The 19,903-nt window shown below is 45.1% G+C and overlaps 1 protein-coding gene across 3 annotated transcripts; it reads right to left on the bottom strand.

The window, feature by feature from the left end:
• Positions 1 to 6,540: 6,540 nt before the first annotated feature.
• Positions 6,541 to 19,345, bottom strand: ppp1r13l (protein phosphatase 1, regulatory subunit 13 like). 3 transcript variants are annotated; one of them, XM_076734250.1, is made up of 13 exons: positions 19,081 to 19,345; positions 13,266 to 13,328; positions 13,036 to 13,157; positions 12,237 to 12,810; positions 11,621 to 11,713; positions 11,397 to 11,485; positions 10,319 to 10,691; positions 9,746 to 10,212; positions 9,434 to 9,565; positions 8,665 to 8,798; positions 8,373 to 8,539; positions 7,640 to 7,833; positions 6,541 to 7,531 (listed from the first exon to the last, which is right to left on the bottom strand). In XM_076734250.1, the coding sequence occupies exons 2-13, from the start codon at positions 13,300 to 13,302 to the stop codon at positions 7,496 to 7,498; spliced, it is 2,418 nt and encodes an 805-aa protein (XP_076590365.1). In that variant the 5' UTR covers positions 13,303 to 13,328; positions 19,081 to 19,345; the 3' UTR covers positions 6,541 to 7,495. The 3 variants fall into 3 exon arrangements, with proteins under 3 accessions (XP_076590365.1, XP_076590366.1, XP_076590367.1); XM_076734251.1 differs by having other exon boundaries at positions 19,009 to 19,082; XM_076734252.1 differs by lacking the exon at positions 19,081 to 19,345 and adding an exon at positions 14,133 to 14,202.
• Between the last annotated feature and the right edge of the window lie 558 nt (positions 19,346 to 19,903).

The following is a 19,903-nucleotide window of genomic DNA, read 5'->3' as shown; positions in this document are numbered from 1 at the left end:
ACATCATTCACAGAGTACAAAGACTGAAGTAATCTGCATAATGAATAAAATATTGTATTTACTTTTCTTCCTCACGACAAACAAACTGCAATATTACACGTGACTCCACCATGAGGTGACCTGCTCAGCAAAGTGACTTTATGCATTGATTCTCACGCTAATGAACCGTTTTTATGTCAATACATAGATTTGACTGAGCCACTGAACTGCTTAGCTAAAGGGACATTTTTCATTTTAACATCATTAACATATTATTATATTAATATAAGCAAACAGGTCTATGAGTAAATTATTTAAAATTAGGTTGTTAAGCTCAAAAGGAGGCAGAAAAGAGAAAGTGTTGTGTTTTGTGGACAGCAGATATTTTAATCATTAGATTCCCCAGGACACTAAATTGTCCCTGCTTTAGCCTGAGACACTGTGGTTTTTCTATTTGTTTATATTACATTTGAGTGTGACTGCGTATGTTGAAGCAGCACTGGCGAGCGCTGCTGAGCACCACAGTGTTAATCACGTTTCCTCCATTTGTTTCTGTACGTTTGATCTTTTCTCCTCCAAGGACCTGTTGAAATTGTTCTCTGCAGCAGGCGTGTTACAAATATATCTAAATAAATCATGAACGCACTCTCCATCTGAGGTCTCATCCATGTGCTAACGCAGTGCACAAACCTGGATAGAGCCGCCTGACGTAGAGGGCTTCACAGCGACGAGGCAGACTGCACTGTTTGAGATGATGACCACACGAGATGATGCTGCTCTCGTCTACACTCTGCAGTCTATTGCCCCCTCGCTCTTTCTCCCTCATTTTGTTTGGTGCCCTGTAATACGTTTTTCCCAAATGCAGCAAATTTGCCCGCATCTTCCTCTTTTATTCATTAACCTCACAGTGAACCGAAACACCACCTCGTTATGAGCATTTGAAAGGGACGGTGGAACAGCCACTAATCAGATCCGACAGCAAGAAAATACCACGGCATACACACATACTGGGTTATATTCAGCACGCACACACACACACACACACACACACACACACACACACACACACAGAAACACAGAAATGCACATACACTGCTTCTGAGAGTTTCTGCTGGATTTTGATGTGCAGTGAAATTGTGGTTAATAATGAAATAAATGCTTGAGTGGTCGTTTAAAGGGTTGAGATGTGCAAAGGGAGAGGGGAGCCCTGATGAAGACAAAGCTCCAGTTGAGTCATTTATGTGGACTGAGAGACAGAGAGAGGAAGAGCGAGGGAAAGAAAGATAAGATAAACATTGATCCCCAATTCGGTTGTTACAGCAGCACAGGGAAGGCAATAATTACCAATGAATACAGAAAGTAAAAGAAATAAACGTGAAGAAAAACTAAAATAAAACAAACTCCCCGAGGGAGGGAAAGAGACGGAGAGAGAAACACCCAAAGAGAGAGGATGAGAGATGCAGGATGGGATGGGGGTCTTATGCTTTTTGGCAATTAAAGTGATTAATACCCTCCCGCCAAGGAGGTGGTGGGGGTGGGGGGTGCTTGGTTAATGGAGCCAGATTGAGAATAATTGCTGCCCGGGCAGTCTTTCTGGAAAGGACCTGTAAAGAGGCTGAGAACACCCAGCAGACAGAGGAGACAGAGGAGGACGCAGAGGTTGTTCGCACAAAGCGCTGATGCCCAGAGAGGATCTGTGGGTATGCACTGAAGCAGGGAGAGAGGTGGGGGGGGGGGGGGGGGGGGGAGTGGATGGGTGGAGGAGAGAAGAATGGAGAACGACATAAACTGACAACTGAGCAAGTCTTCCTGACTTAGTTGGTAAAATTGATCAATTTGTCGTCTGGGTTTGCAGCTTTTCCTTGTTTACGAGTTCATTCTGGTCTCACCATTTTGCACTGATGCCATGAAATCTTCAAGGAGAAACACCACCTTTTTCTCCATCACCATTTTCCCCACAGCCGCAGTAGACCAGAATGCAATTTCGGTCACAAACACTTCGAGTTTGCTCTCATCACTTACACGCTCGATGTGGGAAATGTAGAAAATGCAATGACTTGACTAACTGAAGGCTAACAGGCTGTAACAAAGAGGGAACATACACTGCTGCTGTGTGACACATGAACACAAAAGCTCCAACAAATCATGACACAAAATAACTCCTGGAAGCTTTTCAGATGGACAACACAAACCCCAGGGATTTCCTCTATGGCTCTGCAAACTAAGCTACTGCAACGTGAAGTGAAACACAGTTATGACTAGATGTAAGAATTTCTCTCTCTCTCTGCACATCCTGCAATGTTTTTTTTTGTATCCATCCCTTTTATGACCCTCTATGCAGCCGCATCCATTGGGGACACATCCATGTGACGTCAGCCCGGACGGGAAATTTTCTGCTCTGACAGGGAGGGCAGAGAGAGAGAGAGAGAGAGAGAGAGAGAGAGAGAGAGAGAGGCATAAAGGAGGAGAAGGGGGGGAAAGATATGAGGAATGAGAACATTACACATCGGGTCGAACCCTGGCAGAGTGAGAGCTTAAGTGAAATGGTTCCCCATAGGGACAGAGGGGGCAGAGAAATGGAGTGGGACTCCTTGCCAGTTTGATTTGTCTCGTAAAGGGAGGAAGAGAGAGAGGAGGACATAAGAGACGTGGCCACTGAAAAAGTGAAGGACGCGCAGAGGAAAGAGATGATAGTGAGACGGGGCTGGTTTTGGAGTGGAGGAGGTTGTGGTGAGAGAAGATGGCAGGGCTTTTACCAGCATGGCCTGAGCCTGCGCTGATGGACTTGTTGTCCTGAAGGCTTGAATGATTTATTAAAGTGAGGAGTGGCAGAGAAGAGGGCAGCCAGGCGAGCTCTGATTAACTAGGGGAGCGAGGGAGGACAAGCACTCCTCTATTATTCATTACTCCACAGGAGCACAGAGTGGGAGCATGTTTGAATAGCGGTGAAAGAAAGAAAGGAGCAGAAGTGGAGTGGACATTTTTTGCAGGCAGCTTTTTCCCCGTTTTGTGTGTTTTAGTTTGTTTGTTTCCCCGTTTTCAGTGTGTGCCCTTCATACAGGCCTGGCTGAGTTCAGTGCAGCTCCACGTTTCTGCAGGGCCACGATCTGTCTGCTCACCTCAGTGTCTGAGCAGAGAGTGGAGAGCATGCATGCAAAAACGTGGGCACACATGCAAGCAGAACCATATCAAACACACACACACACACACACACACACACACAGGATCTCCCTTCAAGGCAGTTTGCTGGCTGTCACACATAATACTCTAGAATTTAAGGAGACATCAGTCCAGTTCTGGTCTGGACTGTTGGAAGAAAGACATACAGAATGACTGCGTCCAACTGTTGTCGCATGCAGCCATGCGGAGCCATAAAAACACACACATATACACACTTGTTTGTTGTCCCTAAATAATGAAGCATTGCTCTTGCTGAGATCACATTATGAGATGCTCTCCTGCCACCGGTCTGACAGAACCAATCTCCTCAGAAGTATAACTGAGAGGGGCGTCTGTTCAATACTTAAAAGGCAAAAACATACAACTTTGATGACCTGTGGGTCCACTGGTCGCCATCTTAAGACAGGAGCATCGTATACCCGACTCATGTCTGCGACAACGTCTGCGTGTGTGGATACGAGTGTTTCCAACTTATTTCAACGCCATATTCAGAAATAAAAACAGGAAATGACCCCCCTCTTGTATGTATGTATATATGTATTCTCCTTGTTCTGTGTTTTTACATTCATTCTGTGTTGTTGAAGCACGCTGAGCTGCACTTCTTGTTGGACAGGTACTGTACAAATAAGTTTATTCATATTTTCTCTCTGTGTTTATTTAATGTCGCCATCAGAGCAGATGTCAGACCGCAGTGGTTGATTCCACTTGCTTCCAGTCGGGGCAGGTATAATGGAGCACATTTGACATGGTTGAGTGGTTTGGAGATTATCCGTGCATTCCTCTGGCAGGTATCCCATCAAACAGAAAATTGCGTGGTGAACTCAGAAAGGAATTTCATTCCCTCGATCACACTCTTTAATTCTCTTCATTCAGGCCTCCATTCCTGCTTTGTCATTGTCTCACCCCTCCTATTTCTCTGGAGAGCCTCCCCAGCTCTGCTCCTGACTTCACGTCTGTGAAGCCCGTCTGGTCTTAGTGCTCTTATGTGTTTATTTGACGGCGGCGGTTGAGGGCCGGCCTGTCGTGTGAAGTGGGGTTGTCAGACCTTGATGGCCCGAAGAGGCTTGCTCTGATATTGGCCAGCGTTTCTGAAATAACAGTGTGTACGTAGGCGTGGTGGGGGCACTGAGGCAGAATTGAATGCAGTGAGGAGAATGAGAGAATGAGATAAAAATAAAAATGTGCAGCCACACCGCAGACTGGGCCAGTAACTGTGCTCCTCCGCCACCGCGAACCAGCTGGCTGCAGACCATGTCAATAAGAGTTCATTTTGCTCCATCGTGGTTATAATGGGGTTTCAATGAGGCATCAAATGAGTTCTGCTTGAACAGAATCACTGTTCAGCACAAAACTCTTTACTGCTGCAGATACAATTCTTTCTCCAGTGCAGCGCCGTCAAAGAGCTACATGGAGAAGGAAGTGCCCAGAGTGTGACTGTGTGCTGAGGCACTACGGGAAGGAAAAAAATGTACAACAGGCCTGAGACTCACTTAATAAAAATGGAATAGAAAAAAATAGAAAAACAGAGACCCTGAAATGTAATGCAATCAAATCCAACAGACGTGCAGCAGATAGATCTCAGAGAGGGGCAATTTTTAACTTTCAGTTCAACTGGAAGCACTCACTGCGCTGGACTGCTTTGGATTGTGTTTTCTGCAGGAACTTAAATTAGCTTGTGACCCTTAAAAGCGAAGCAGCATCCACCCACCACCACTTGTCATAGGTTGCATGTCTATGACTTGCAAGCACTTACAGCAAAGAATGAAAGTCAAGGGGTGAACCAAAGGGTTCCCTCTGAAAGAATGAAAAAAAACAAACATTACAGAAAAGCCTGAAAACAGAAAAAAAAAGCAGAAATCTCTTCTTATCCTTCCAGTCTTCTTGTGACCCCTCAGACGTATCATGTGACCCCACGTTGTGAAGCACTGATTTAAAATAGTGACTCATCTTTTCTGCCATCGCAGTGTTGACCCTCAGAAACATGTTGTGCAGCCCCTGAACGTCACATGAAATGCATGCATTACATTTCAATCATCTGTGGTCCATTTCAATACTTTCACTCTCTGTAGCCTGCGTTTAATATGCCACTCAAACAGGTGCAAACAGGTGAATGTGGGGAACACAAGGGGAAACGAGGGTTAGGGTCAACAAATCAGGCAGGCAACAAAACTGAGGAAGCAGGCTGAGGCTAATCAAAGAACAAAGGAGAAATACAAAAACTATGAGGAACACAGGCAGGAATACTGGCAAGAAGCACAAGCAACAAATGCAAGACAAGGGAGCGACCTGACAGCCGAAACGAGGGAAACACGACGACTAAAACACAAGAGGCTGATTAGGTAATGAAATGCAGATGACACAGAAAACACACAAAGACAGGAAGGCAAACAAAACATGACACATGAGGAGAATGAACTTTGAACATGAAACAGGAAATAACTGAACTAAAACCCCCAAACTGCAACAATGCGGTGAATAAGTCTCGTTATCTTACCTCCTGGGTTAAGCTGTTGACTTGGACCAAGAAACATACTGTTTTATGAGGAGAGGTGAGACTGAATGTGGGCCTTTTCCTCACCGTCGCCCTCCAGTCGAGGCCAAGAGGAGATCTGTTTCAGCAGAGCATTACGTATGCTGCCACAGGCCAGCGGACAGTTGACTCTACTTCAATCATCTGAATTATTCACCAGAAAATCGGAAACGCTGCGTTAGTTCACCGCAGTTCACAAAGCGGCGTGTGAGCTTAAATTATGAATGTGTGTATGTGTCTCCCTGTATGTCATCATCATCATCACACGTTTTTTTTTTTTTTTTATAATCTACATAGAATTAAAAGAGAAAAACATTAAAAGAGAAAGAGCAGTCAGCTTCAAACAATGTTGACACTAATCTTCCTCAGGGACTGTGATGAAATATACAAGCGCTGGTGTTTTCTTAATACCAGTGGGGTAGAGATAGTCTACAGATCAAAAGGCTTGAGTCAGGCTTAATTAAAAAAATATTAATCATGTGTGTAATTTTTTTTAGTAATTACCCTTATGCATAGTGCAGCTAATTGATTCATTAAGAATCACAGCAGTCGCTCGGGTGCTCTGTCACATAAAAGACGAGGAGAGGGAGAAAGAACACGAGACTAATAGAACTTCAAAGAAGAAGAGACAAAGTACGAAGAAGATTTAAGATAACACACAACGAACGGGGCCGATAGTGTACAAAACTGCCTCATTAAATGCTGTTTTGCTTTATATTAGTTTATATTTGCGGGCAGTATTGACAAATGTAAACGTTATGCTGATGCTGAATTTAACTTGATTACACAGTGTCATCTGCTGGTCAGTGAAGGACATTTCAGTCTGATTTCAGGCCACAAACACAAGATTTCAACAGACTCGAGGATTTATTGAATATTCAAACATTTGGTCTCCGTGTGCCCCTTGGCGGGGGGGTTACAGGCTGAGTGCACAGAAGTCCCTAGCCACAAAAGTGTTACGCTGACAACTACCATTATAAAAAAACATGAAAATAACGCATCACCAAACATCCGTCCTATCACTGTGAAGACACACACATCCACAAAAGACCAGTTTCATTGTCATAGAAAACACACATTTGCTTTCGAATGAGATTCATTCGAACGTAAGTCTACAGCCACGCTGGGAGGGAAACACCAAAAAAGAAAAAAAAAACACTTTTTAAAGAATATTTCGCTGGCAAATTCATGGATGTGGTCGTTATGAGGATCCATCAGCAGTAGTCAGAAAAAGTTGCTTCACACAATAAAAGTTCCACGTTTCACTTTGGAGTTTTTGATGCTTCTTTGATGTAGCAGCAGACAAACCTTTCCGGGGATGAGCAGGTTTGATTTGGCTCTGATTGAAGCAGCCCTTCTCTAAATTGAGCAATCAAGGGTCGTGTGTGTTGCGGCATAGAGCTACACTGACGAGCGACTGTTTGCACTCTGATTACGAAACAGCCAATGACTCAAACATGTCAACTTCTGTCTGGAACACAGCAGAGCGAAACAGCTGGGCCCTCTGTAACCTTTGGATCGACGGGCACGGCAGAGTTGTAGCTTTACCAGGAAAAATCAGCACAGCCTGTACAAACGACGTCGTCTAAAAGGATAAATTCTTGTCGGTGAGGCCAAAATGAATATTAAGACTTCTCCTTCAACTCTCCTTGACTGACGGATCAAAAACATTTCTCATGCCCCGCAGCACTACAGCCTGTCATACTCATACTATCCCTTCAAACAACAGCGTGAGGCTGTAAAGCACATTTTCTGAGACTGTCCTCTCCACACCACTTTGACCAAGGTTGATCATCGAGAGACCGCTCAGCAGAGAGATTTTGGTCGCACCTTTGGGAAAAGCTAGAAAAAAACAAAAACATGAACACGTTTTATTTCTGCATCATGGTAATAAATTCAGCAGGTGAAGGCTAAATCGGTCCGCCCTTCATTGAGAAACTGAGATCTTACCCCGAAGTAGTTGTTAGGAACAAAGCCCTCCCTGCCACAGAGCGAGGCCCACCACCAGTCCGAGCCCTCGGGCTTCTGCAGGATGGTGACCATGTCTCCCTCTCTGAAGCTCAGCTCATCGGCCGCCTGAGCCGGGTAGCTCCACAGAGCGTACAGCACCCCGCTGTTATCCACCCCCATGGCCTCCTCCACGCCTGGTATTGCAAAGAAAACAGAATATGTAAGTTTGGATAGCGAGTCATCATGGAGATCAGTGGTGTTTATGACTAAAAAGGTCACAGATTAAAATATCAGTTTGAATATCAAATATGGAAGAATTCACATTTAACTGCAGCTTTATTTTGAATCCCTTTAATCTGTGTTTTCATTTAACTGCTGCTCCTGTTTTTTGTTACAGAAAATCCTGCCAGTATATTGCAGCGAATACATGGAGAGCTTTGAGCAGTGCTTGACAGGCTTTTCCAGCCAACCAAAAATGCAGATTTGGTATGAAATAATCATATCTAAGAAGCCAAATATTAGCAAAAAATGCAATATTGTTTAAAGTTTGCCATCACGATGTGTCCTGCAGCTGTATTCTGTGTGAATGACTGATGGGAGGCTAAGCTAGCTGTCGAATGCAAACTGTCGCTTTATGACTCATTCAATTATAATTGACTTTTAGCATTCAATAGCACAGTGTCATAGCGTGTGTGTGTGTGCGCTGCTGTGTGTGTAGGTGTAATTGCCTCACCCCTCAGGAAGCTCTCACACTCCTCAAACCCAACAGCGTAAGGATCGCACTTCTGGGAGGCTATAGCGCCGTCGCTCTGCGTCATGGCCATGACGGCAGCTCCGTTCCTCACCAAAAACTCACACAGAGGACGGTCGTTACAGGAGGCTGAACAATGCAGAGGAGTCCTGCGGGCAGAGGACAGGCAGTAAATAAATACATGGAGGAATACAAGATCGCTAACACAGAACTGCACCATCCTATTAGCAAAAGCCTAACATGTCACATTTATGCACAAAACCCAAAGACCTACCAGCCGTGGCTGTCTGGTGCACTGACGTTGGCTCCAATGCGAACCAGGAAATCCACAACGTTGTAATGGCCCCCGCAGATGGCGTTGTGAAGGGCAGTGATGCCCTCATCATTGGGTTGGCTGGGATCGTTCATCTATGGGAAACATTTTCCACAGTGGATTCATCAGCTGAAGCATTCTGTTACAAGAACTCCTGCAGTTTTTCTGTCTGTCTACTGTAAGCGGCTTCCACTTCAACCTCCTTTCAAAACTATTCTCAGGATCACATTGAGCTGAATCTCCCGCTACTAAAACAGGAGGAGAAGCTGCTTTACTGCCCGAGCAACTTCAGGCAGATGTATTTCTGTATGGAGAAGGTGCAGGGACGTGCTGAATAAGGGAATGCAGGCTCAGCAAACCTTAGAGAAGGAAAGTTAAATATAACAGATTTTTCAGGGCTTCTTAAAGTCTACAGAGCTGGAGTTCACTTTCCTGTCCTAGTTCAGACCAGTTTGAATGAGTTTAAGAGCTTTTACCCTCTAAAATATTTTTATGAAGGCTTCTGATCTAAGCTATAAAGAATGTTAAATGTTGAAATGGAAGATGAAGAACTGGTACCAATGGTAAATATGGGAAACAATGCAACCAAATTGACAAATGCAAAGTTTATTATGCCTTTATTTTGATTTTAGGAGTAGTAGCAGTAGTAGAAGTACTTGTTGCTGCAGCGGAGTAGCAGAACTGAAGGCAGTGACAGTTTATATACTAATAAAAATGAAGATTAACACACCTCCTGCACGGCCCTCTGCACCGTCTCCAGCTCTCCGACCAAAGCTCCGTCCAGTAGCAGGACGAGCGGGCTCAGCCGAGCTCGCTTCCCCGAACTTTTGCGATTGGACCGCCGCAGAATGGAATGGTAGCTCTGAAGGGACAAACAGGATGCAAGCTTGGATTAAGTAAAACACAAGACTTTTGTCCATTTAAAATAAAACATGATGGTTATCGGTGCCATATCATGTACAGAGGAAGTGAACGCATTGTAAAATATTTCTGCTCGTCCGGAGCGTAATATATCATCATTTGCTTTGAGCTCATGTCTTACTCTGAAGTCGTGGGGGATCCCTGTAGATGTGTGAGGTACAGGAGCAGGAGGCATGGCGCAGTCCTCTCCGTCTGAGGAGCTGCTGGTCTCGCTGCCTTGCTCCCCTTTCTGACGGTTTTCCTTCCTGCGAAAAAGCTTGTCGATGAGATTCTTGTACTGGTTGGGTTGGTAATGGGAGGCCTTCTTCAGGGGCCTTGACTGGTCCACGGAGCCCCGTCTCTTCAGGGCCCGGGGGATTTCCGCCCGGATCCGGAGCAGCTCCTCCAGGTCAGGAATCTCCTGGCTCTGGGCCTCAGGAGCCACCACCGGCTGCAGCCTGGTGGGGCTGAGGGGCCGGGGGGGCCGGGATGGGCCTTGCTCAGCCTCTCTGCCGCGCTCTGGCATGCTGGGATTCTCCAAAATCACAGGCATGTGATGGACAAAGTCCGGCCGCTCTAACTCTGCATCGATATCTCCTGGGTTCAGCACTGCAATGACGGACACCAAAACCACATTTGTAACGCAGAGTTAGCTGAACAGAGATCCTGTGAACTCAGTGTCAGAGGGTGTGAACAGATGTGAAATGTGTTATACCGTCGCTGTATATGGCTGGCTGTCTCAGCTCAGGTGGGTGTTGCTGCGGCTGGTGTACAGGCTGGTTAGGGAATTCCCTCGGGATGCGTACAGCTGGTTGGTAAGGCCCTATATCCCCTTCTCCTCCCAGGACTCTGGGGTGGCGGGTCGACATTGCTCCCCAGTGAGGGTTCTGGAGACGCATGATGACGGAGAGAGGGATGGGCTTACGCTGACGGGACTGAGTAGAAGTTGGGGGAATAGAAATGCGGGAGATGATGGGCTGAAGGTGGTAAGGGGAGTGGACTGGGGATGAAACATCCGGAGGTACTGTTATACGTGTGTTACGGGGGAGAGAGCCATGGGAAAACTGGAGAGATTTAGAGCGAGGATCCTGGAGAGAAAAGAAAAGAGGGATAAATTCTTACTAATCCACTCAATGAGATGATTGTGTAATGTGAAGAGAATTATCACCTAATTCTGCAGCTCTATGGAGCTTTTAAGCCTCTTTTAGCTCATTGTTTTGACTTAAGTGCAAATTTATTGAATGGTTAGTCAACTACTGGCAGCAAAATGCTCTGATAAACCCATTTTAAACTACCTGCTCCGCATTAAATGGTAAATTACATAATAATTATTATTATTACATAATTGAGGCAAAAGGGAAATAAACACTTTGCTCATAGTCATAAGGTGGAGACAGAAACAGGACTCCAACGGGACAATAATGTTGACGGTGGCTGTGGGATGTGGAGGTAGACAACTATTGCTGCGTATTGCACCACTTTTAGCAGTTTTGATGGTTTTCTGACCCATAGAGGCCGAAAATAATCTTTAAAAATAAATGCCATGATTGCACGTTTGAGCTTAAGAGGCTAATGACAGGTGTGTCCGCTCTACAAATCCTGACTCCTATCTCCACCCAGAGTCTGTTTGCCACTGCACCCTGTTGTTATCTGTGAAGAAGAATCAGGTCACTCCCATCTGATGAATATCTGACGCTTCTCAAGAACTCAAGCGAATTCTAAATACTTGTGAAGGCGGATTTCTTGTAAGTAAGAAAAGGTTTAGAAAATGTCTCTCTGCTAACACCACCCACCTTTTTAGGGCTTGGGGCCGGAGGAGGGCCATCGAGATTGGACTCCCTCCAGCTGCTGTTTGGCACAGACGGCCGTAGCCACTCTGTCTCTGTGACGGGAAAGTGTTCATTTAGAAAACAGAGACCACATACAGTTCAGGCAGAGCGCCGGGGCTCCTCAGGTCTTGTCTAATTTAAATAAAAAGTTGAAGAAGTGGAACATAAAGTAGTAAAAATCAACCAACTGTCATAGGTGTGGTGAGGTTTCCTCTCGTAGGACACGTCCAGATCTGTCTCATTCCACTTGCTGGGACTCTTTTGCCGCTGCACACCCTCATCTGAAAGAGAGAAAGTGAGGAAATGGTTTTTCAGTGGAAGAAAGGGGAAGACAGAAATTTTAAAAGACTTTACAAAGTGTTCCTCCTCTAAGACTTTTTATTTGAAGAGCTGAAGAATCACTGAAGGAGCGCTGTGACATTAAGCCCAGACTAATTCAAGTCTTTTGGGTGGGGTGACATGTGACACAAAGCAGTTTTTAAGTGATAGCCTGCAGTGCATTTTCATAGCTTCTTTTGTTCAAATGTTTAAAAAGTACATTTTACTGTAAGGTACGTCTGCACTGAGGGACAGCACAGAAATTCTGGTTCAAATGGTGCATTTTCATTACACACAAATAATACAAATATTACAGCGCAAAGCCCTTAATTACATGTTGAGGTAATGCTTCAGTATGCAAATCCTTCAGGTAGTTTCCTGCCTTGCACGTGATGTTATGTAGGATAATTACATATTTCCGTTGGGTTGACTTGGCCCGCAGCTTCTGTCTAACTATTTTACAGCTGGAAAACTACATCTACTTACCAGGTTGCCTGAAACCGCCAAAATTTCGTGGGAGCGTGTTGGATGCTGGACGATTGAAAGACAAAGGAGAGGGGCTTCTGTCAGGCCGTGGCGACCTGCGGCCCATCTGGCTACCGTCATAAGGGCTCAGCAGGTTGAGGGGGGAGTGAAGCGAGGCAGACCGAGGCGACTGGTCAAAGGAAAGAGCGGTGGGGCTCGGAGAGGGGCTTCTATCCATGTAACTGATTGAGCCTCGGGGGCTCCTGTCGTAACGAGAGGGAGAATTACGTCTCGGGGTGTGAGGCGAGTGTTTGGGACTCTGCTGGCTGTACGAGAAGCTGTCAGATCCACCTTGAGGAAGTGGAGAGTGTGTCCTCCTGTGGAGGCTGGGGGACGAGAGTGGGCTGGTGGTGAAGACAGGAGAGGATGGTATGTTTTTATTGCTGGAGATGATGGAGTCCATGGAGTAGGACGTGGTTGAGGGTGGGGAGAGAGACTGAGAGCTGGAGCTGCCATTACTACTGCTGCTTGACTCGCTCTTAGTGACCGAAGTGTTTGACAGCCTGATGGACGGAGGCTTCTCTCTGGAGACGACCTGAAGAGAAAATATGTCTGTTATAAATACAAGGCATTCAACAGCTCCTGCACCTGTGGGTCTCTGACAGTTTCATATAATATGTTGCATGAAGCAGGGCTTCAGATCATTCCAGAGGGCCTCTTTCACATGTATGCACACTTTCAAACACTACATAGATCATAAGTACAAACTGCTGCAAGCTAATCACTAGCAGGAGAACCAGTACTGAGGGTAAGTGTGTACCTGAGGCCCGGATGTTGTGTTGTTGTTGTTGGGGGAGGCCTCCTCCAGCAGGGAGCTGAACTCTTTGGATAACTCATCTGCTGTAGCCAGCGATGCATTCAGGTCATCATTTATGCTCTGGACTGAAGACAAACCACATAAGCACCCAAGACAATTAGCACAGGATGATTCTCCCGTGTGCACAAAGACACGCTGAGCCAAAAAGAAGCAAACAAATCGAGGAAACTCACACAGCATGCTGCTGCCAAAGCTCGTCTGAGAACTCATGGCTGTGAGGAAGCAGCTTTCCGCTCCTGGAAGAGAAAACACACCACAGCTGTTAGGAGAACAGCGTCACACCACTTTAAACTGGCCGTATTTTCATAATCTCATGAAATGAGATTTCAGACATCTGATGGGACTCTGCGTGCTCCACACCGGCGATGGAACGAACAGCACAAAGACTCGTATGAACAGGCTTTGCTCTCTGCCCTCCAGGATCCTGTCATTCCATCTGACTGAGCCTGCGACTTTTTTTTTATGCAAATAAAATCAGAATTGCTGTGATTTGAAGCTGAAAACTTGATCAGTGTTTAACTCTGCCCTTCTCTCCTGCTGCAGGTTCTCAGCTCTGTCACCCCTGCAGGCGATCAGACAGAGAGCCAAACCTCTGTGAGCACATGTCCTGAACGTCTTTCATGTCTGAACAAGCCACGATTTCCTCATACTTTTGCAACAGCAAATAAACACTTGTAGGCACACTTGAAACGACGTATTCGATGGACCACACCACTCACTGACATCACGGCCCTTTGAGGCCCCTTTGGAGAAGCTCACTGCAGTGTCTGTCCTAGTTGCTGACTCAGCCAAATCACATATGGTGCCAGGTGTTCCAGGCAGTTTGACACAGACAGACAGACAGGTGCAGTACAGGGCTAGTGAAGTGGATGACAGATTATACTAATACTCCAGACAGCTGTGCGTGCTGACAGATCAATTAGTGCAGACTGGCAAAAAGCTATTCAAGTTTAATTTATTTATTTAGCTGTATGCTACACACACACACAAAAACAATATTATTCATGGTGTAATGCGGAGGATTAATTGAGGAGTCTCACAGCCTGAGGAAAGACGGCTCTGTAGTCTGGTGGTACGGCAGCTGATACTTCTGTATTGCTTGCAAGATGGCAGCAGGGTGAGCATGCTGTGGCTGGGGTGGGCTTTGTCTTTCCGTGTCCTCTGGGCTCTTTTCATCACCAGCTGCAGAGCCCTCCTGTCCTGAGCTGTGCACGTCCCGTGCCAATGTGTAATGTTTCCAGTCAGGATGACAGGACAACTCTGCTCAGGAATTTCGCCTCCTTAGAGTTTTTTTTTTACCGGGGTGGAGACATGTGATGCCCCTGACAGGTTCACATAATGAGTTCATGCCAAAGAATCACTGCACGCCTACTGATCACTTAAAATATCTGCATGAAAAATCCCTCATAATTAAACATTTCTGGTTTGAGTTTCCGTTCTTTGATAACATGCTCTGTATGTGACAACAACAGCTGTTAAACTTTGAGGCTCTTAATATTGTGGTGAACCTTAAATTCCGAACATTTTTAAAGGGAACAGTCAGTCCTGCTATGGCCTTCAAGTACAAGATAAACGCCATTTTAGTCTAAACCTAACATGTTCCATAGATATGTGCATGATGACATTTCTCAAAATGCAGCTAAGCCGTGCGTTTGTCCATCCTGTGCCTCATTCACAGTCCTAAAATGAACTAATACTGGCTGTCTAAGCACACTCACTCATGCAGACAGGCAAACGCTCTCTCAGCTTGTGGAAAACAAGGAACCCGCTGTCACTAAGGATTCGACCGCTGGGCCGAGTGCTGTGTGACCACTCAACATTTCTGTGAGCTATTTTGGTGTTTTTCCTACTTCAAAAACTCCCCGCGGCTACTCTTAAACTATAGCATATGGTCAGTTTGTCCTGTTCATTGGATGACAGACATTACTCTGTAAGAAATTGCTGTAATTTATTGCTTTCCTGTCCCTTAACGAGCCTTGTCTACATGTTTCTCTCTGTTGCCACCCCAGTTTATTATTAGGCGTGACACAATAGGTGTGTTTTACATAAAAATCATGCACCTTTAAAACTAGAACAACCTGAGCTAACAGGTGATTATACTTGTCCTTTTCAGTTACTGGATAAGCCCACGACACCAGTTGAACATTAGCCAGGACTGGAGGAAAACATGCGTAATATAAGGTCATCAGATTGAAGTGTGGAGCAGAGTCAGATAATAAGTGCTCTTCACGCTGAGGGCCGTGCCGTGCTGAAGCCGGGAACTGTGGCGTTCCAGTCAGGGCTGGTCACAAGCTCACATTCCTCAGCACTCCCAGCAGGGCGAGCGCCTCGTACACAGCCCGAGACGCTTATCTTTGTCAAGAGCAGCTCACACAAAAAGAGATTACACTCTCACTGACTCACAAAGGTCAGGTTGATCGCTCACACACTGAACTCTTCCCTTCCTGCCTGACGATTCATTCACCCCACCCGTCCCCTCCCTGCCACACTCTGCTGCATGTCGTTCACTGCGCTGCTCATTCTGTGCTCGTTTGGCGTTACTGGCACACTTTCTGTATGTCATCATAGCTGTATTTTATTTAATTTTACTTTATCTTTCTCTTTTCTGAAGCCTTATTCCACTGATTTAATGTGAGCTAACATGAGAAAATGTGCTGTAAGTGAACAGTTTGTGGGCTGCTTAATAACAGTAAGTTGAAAACGTTTGTCATCAGCGGACAGTGTTTGTCATCGTTAGATCAGACGCTGACAGACTCGATACTCGATAATTACCTCACTTCCTTTATGGCTTTATTTCTTGTCCTATCATGTTAGTTTCGAGGTAATAGACTGTTTTTGTTTCATATCTTTAAAAGCTTTTGTTGGTGGTGTGCGTCTCAGCTTCCTTTGCTTTTCTTAACGGCACATTTTATTATTGTGCAAATAAACTACAGCGAGCTAAAGAGCATGCAGAGCTGTGACACAGAGTATCAACCATTACACCTTAAATAGACACCCAGTCCAGAAGGGTGTTTGTCTCTAACAGAGACATTAATCATCTGAAAGCTTGTGGCCGCTGTGCTCCTCTATTCCAGGCCTGCTGACCTGCTGCTGCACTTTGGTAACTTTCTCAAGAGAGGTTTCTTGGAAAGCCTCATGTTCACTTTCTTTCCAGTTCCTTTCCAGTGCTTTGATTACAACGTCAACTGGTTCTACCGTTTTAACAAACAACAATTAGCTCTCTCCAGCGGCAAAGCCAAGATGAAAGCCGCAAGACGAAACCATGATGGAGTACTTGACAAAACTACTGGCTACCTCTGCTCAGCAGACTTTAAGAAGAAGGAACTTTGTCAAAGGACTCTCAGAGAAGCAGAGATGTTGTGGGAAGCAGAAAGAAGATTTAAAGATTAAAGACAATAATCATTAGCTTTGCAGCATTCCAGGGTGTGTCTGACCAAGACGACAAGCAGTCCGTCCCTCCCTCCCTTTCCTTTTATGTCCTTCACCAACAATTCCAGATTACGCTTCCAAACAATCCTCTAGTTCTTCTGAACTCTTTATTTCCATTCAGGCATGACCCCCCTCCCCATTATTCATATCCTTCCTCCACATTTTTCTACCTTTGTCTCTGTTCAGTCTCGGCTGGGAACTTGACTGAATGATGAAAGAAATTCCTCTGACACAACAAAACGCATCCCTTTGTGGCTTGCTTTTCATTTTGCTTTGACACTGAATCCGAAAGCCAAAGTCTGGCTGCGTGTCACCGAGCAGACAGCACAAACTAAACGATGTCCCACAGGTGAGTAAACCTGCTGTGGATCCCCACGGCTGTGATTCTGCAGGGCAGCGGTGAAACACCCACTCAGGTCCCAGTGAAAAACAAACAGCTTTCTAAGGCCGAAATGTGTTCACATCCAGGGGATTTCACTCGACGTTGCACACTGTTCCAGCAGAAGTGGAGACATACAACTGAAACAAAGCTGAACAAACACAGTTAAAAATAAACTTTGAGCTATTACATTGATAGATTTGAGAGAACAGGTCTATAAATAAGAAGTGACAATAAAACCCTGGTATTCAAATGTTATTTACACAGGCTTTCTTAAGTGCTCTTGCACAGCTTGACTTAAAACATCTGAAATATTACTGGTCTTTTGTATTTCATGCCAGGAGTAAAACGTCAAAGACAACACTGAGTGCAATGTTTACATTGGCTCGCTGCTATCTCATGTGATGGAATCATTTGAAAGGAGCTGTTGGTATTTCTGGATTCTGACAGGAGATTAAGGCCAAGGCTAATTGTGCAAATACGGGAGGGAAGTGTTGTGTAATAATTGTGTAAAACATTGAGAATCTGTGCCACAGTGCACAAGGAAGGCGATCATGTGGTGAATTTATGGTTTTCATACTCAGTATCTGGTGCCACCACAGAAACAGTGTTTCCCCAAAGAGTTGCCGTGAACTAGAACAAAGTCTTTACGCGTTTTCTTCCGAGCTACATGACACGTTGACTTCAATTTGACTGATTTTCAGATGAATCCCTGTTGACATACGAATTACCACAAACGGCTCATAGATGAATCATGTATTCTACTTTATGACTTCAACTGTAGACGTCTTAAATAAAAAACTCCACCCAAAGCACTTCTTTGTATTATGCTTACACCTGCATCTCCAACCTAGTTAGTCATTGACATGCTTTTGCCTAAACAAATACACAAATAAGCGTGAATGCTCGCACATATTGCATGTTCTATTCATCACTTTCACTGCCAAAGACTTCAGCTTTAAACAATGCAGCTCTATTGATCCCAAGCTGAGGATAACAATCAAGAGTATGCATGGACCAAACGGTATCCTGAGATGACGACAACTAATCCCTGCAGAGCACAACTTGCCTTCATTCTTCATGTGGTTCATGATGCTGCAGGCTCTGCTTTGGCACAGTGGCCTTTAGCACTATGCCTGCTATCCTATTCACTCTACTGTCCTCCACAGCATGAGCCTTAGGAATCTCTCAGTGCTACAACACATAACAGACATTTCTGACAAGTTACATGCTTCATCTAAAACCTGCAGCGTATTATGCTCACACGGAGGTGCAAAGAGCACAAAGCAGTGCCCTTACCGCAGAAGTGGCAGATGTGTGTATGTGCTTACCTGTGCACAACACTTAGACAAATTGCAGGTGTTCAGGTGACAGCGTGAGCAGTTTGTTAAGCAACAGGTTGCAGCAAGTGCATCACACAATGCGGACCAGCTGGTTTGTGACAAACACATGAGTTGGATATATTCCATTCAAATCTTGCTCTGACAGGAAGGTTTGGTTTTCCTGCAGGTTGCCGTGGTTAAATGATCTGCCCCTGATAATAAGTTCAGCAAATAACTGACACACTGACATTTCACGCTTGCAGTCAGAAGAAACAGTGAGGAACCAAATGTTACGATGGATTTTTGGTTTATCACAGCAAAACATCATCATCATCACTATTACAGGTCACAATACAGTCATTTGGATGATATCTTAATCAGATAAAAGTACCCTAAAATTACAATCAATTAGATAAGATTGCTGTTAAATCGCTATTAAAGAGGTCAGAAAGCCAACAGATGGCAGTAACTCTGCTGGATTGTAAAGGTGAAGCTTAGATGAAGCAGTCCAGCAGCGGGCTGCTGCGCCTCAGCTTTCCTCTGTGGCTGCAGACTGCGAGGCATGCCAGGCAGGGATGGTAACATCTGATTTCCATTAGTTTGAGAACAAGCTCCTCCTCGCGCTCAAGACCCCTCACAATGACCGAGAAAACCATGGAAAGAACTATTCCGAAGAAAAATGGCGTTTTCGTGACGGGAATTACTGAACTGAGGCTGCGAACAGTGTCGAAGAGCTGAACCGAACAACGCAAAACTCAGACACGACCTTAGAAGAAGACGCCTCACCTCACACGGTTCCTCGCGCACAGAGGTGCGCGTGTCGGCTGCGCTGCGGGACGAGTAAAAAAACTTCCTTACCTCAACAGATGAGAGCCTTTAAGTGCTTCCGTCTCAAATCCGAGAGGAAAGTCGAGCCCTGCTCCAAGTTCCTTGGCGTTAGGGTGCTTCGTCTCTCTGTGTGTGTGTGAGTGTGTGTGTGTGTGTGTGTGTGTGTGTAGTCGGTTTCTCTCTGGTGGCTTTCGCTCCAGACATTTAGTCATCGCTGCGTACTGAGTTGAGTTATTTTGGCTCACAGTCCAGCCCCTCTGGCTTTCTCCGCTACTGTAACCCGAGCCAGGTGTTTCTGCCACAGCTGGCCCAGGTGAAGCATACCACCGCGTTGAGCTGACACGTTTTATTGACTTTTCTGTAAAGAACAGGTTTCCTGCGCGTGTACACAAGAGGCACATAAAGAAAAAGCACATAACCCAAACAAGTACAACCCTATTTTCTATACAGAAATGTATTCATATCAAGTATAACAATGCATTTATATATTTACATATATAATTTACCTATATATTTATACATGTATAGGATGTTAAATATATTCAACCTATACATGAACTCAAAGATTAACAAATGTTTATTTTGTTGTGCCCGATAATGATTATGATCACGTTGATGCACGTTAATAACATTCTATAAACACGGCGATGTGTGAGTGATTAAAATACAGCTAGTGTTGGATGTTCGTAGGTATAAAGTTAGACCGTGTGGTTCATAAGAAGCCTCTATTGTAGGCCTATAGTCAGTGGCTTTTGCCTGCGAGCTCGCGTAAATTCACGTAATTAAGAAGGTGAGTCCAAAGGATCGGTGTGTGGAATTTAGTGGCACCTAGCGGCGAGGGTGTGGATTGCAA

This window comes from Chaetodon auriga, chromosome 7, assembly GCF_051107435.1.
Source record: "Chaetodon auriga isolate fChaAug3 chromosome 7, fChaAug3.hap1, whole genome shotgun sequence".
Lineage (NCBI taxonomy): Eukaryota > Metazoa > Chordata > Actinopteri > Chaetodontiformes > Chaetodontidae > Chaetodon > Chaetodon auriga.
The sequence above is the reverse complement of the archived record's forward strand: the minus strand, read 5'-3'. Positions and strand labels throughout refer to the sequence as shown.

Bases quoted from the DNA above. Each gene is read 5' to 3' on its own strand.
- ppp1r13l (XM_076734250.1), bottom strand. From the start codon at position 13,302: ATGAGTTCTCAGACGAGCTTTGGCAGCAGCATGCTGT. The intron at 13,158-13,265 runs GTGAGTTTCCTC...GTTTGTCTTCAG, and splicing joins CTTTGGCAGCAGCATGCTGT to TCCAGAGCATAAATGATGAC. The intron at 11,486-11,620 runs GTTGGTTGATTT...TTCCCGTCACAG, and splicing joins ACCTCACCACACCTATGACA to AGACAGAGTGGCTACGGCCG.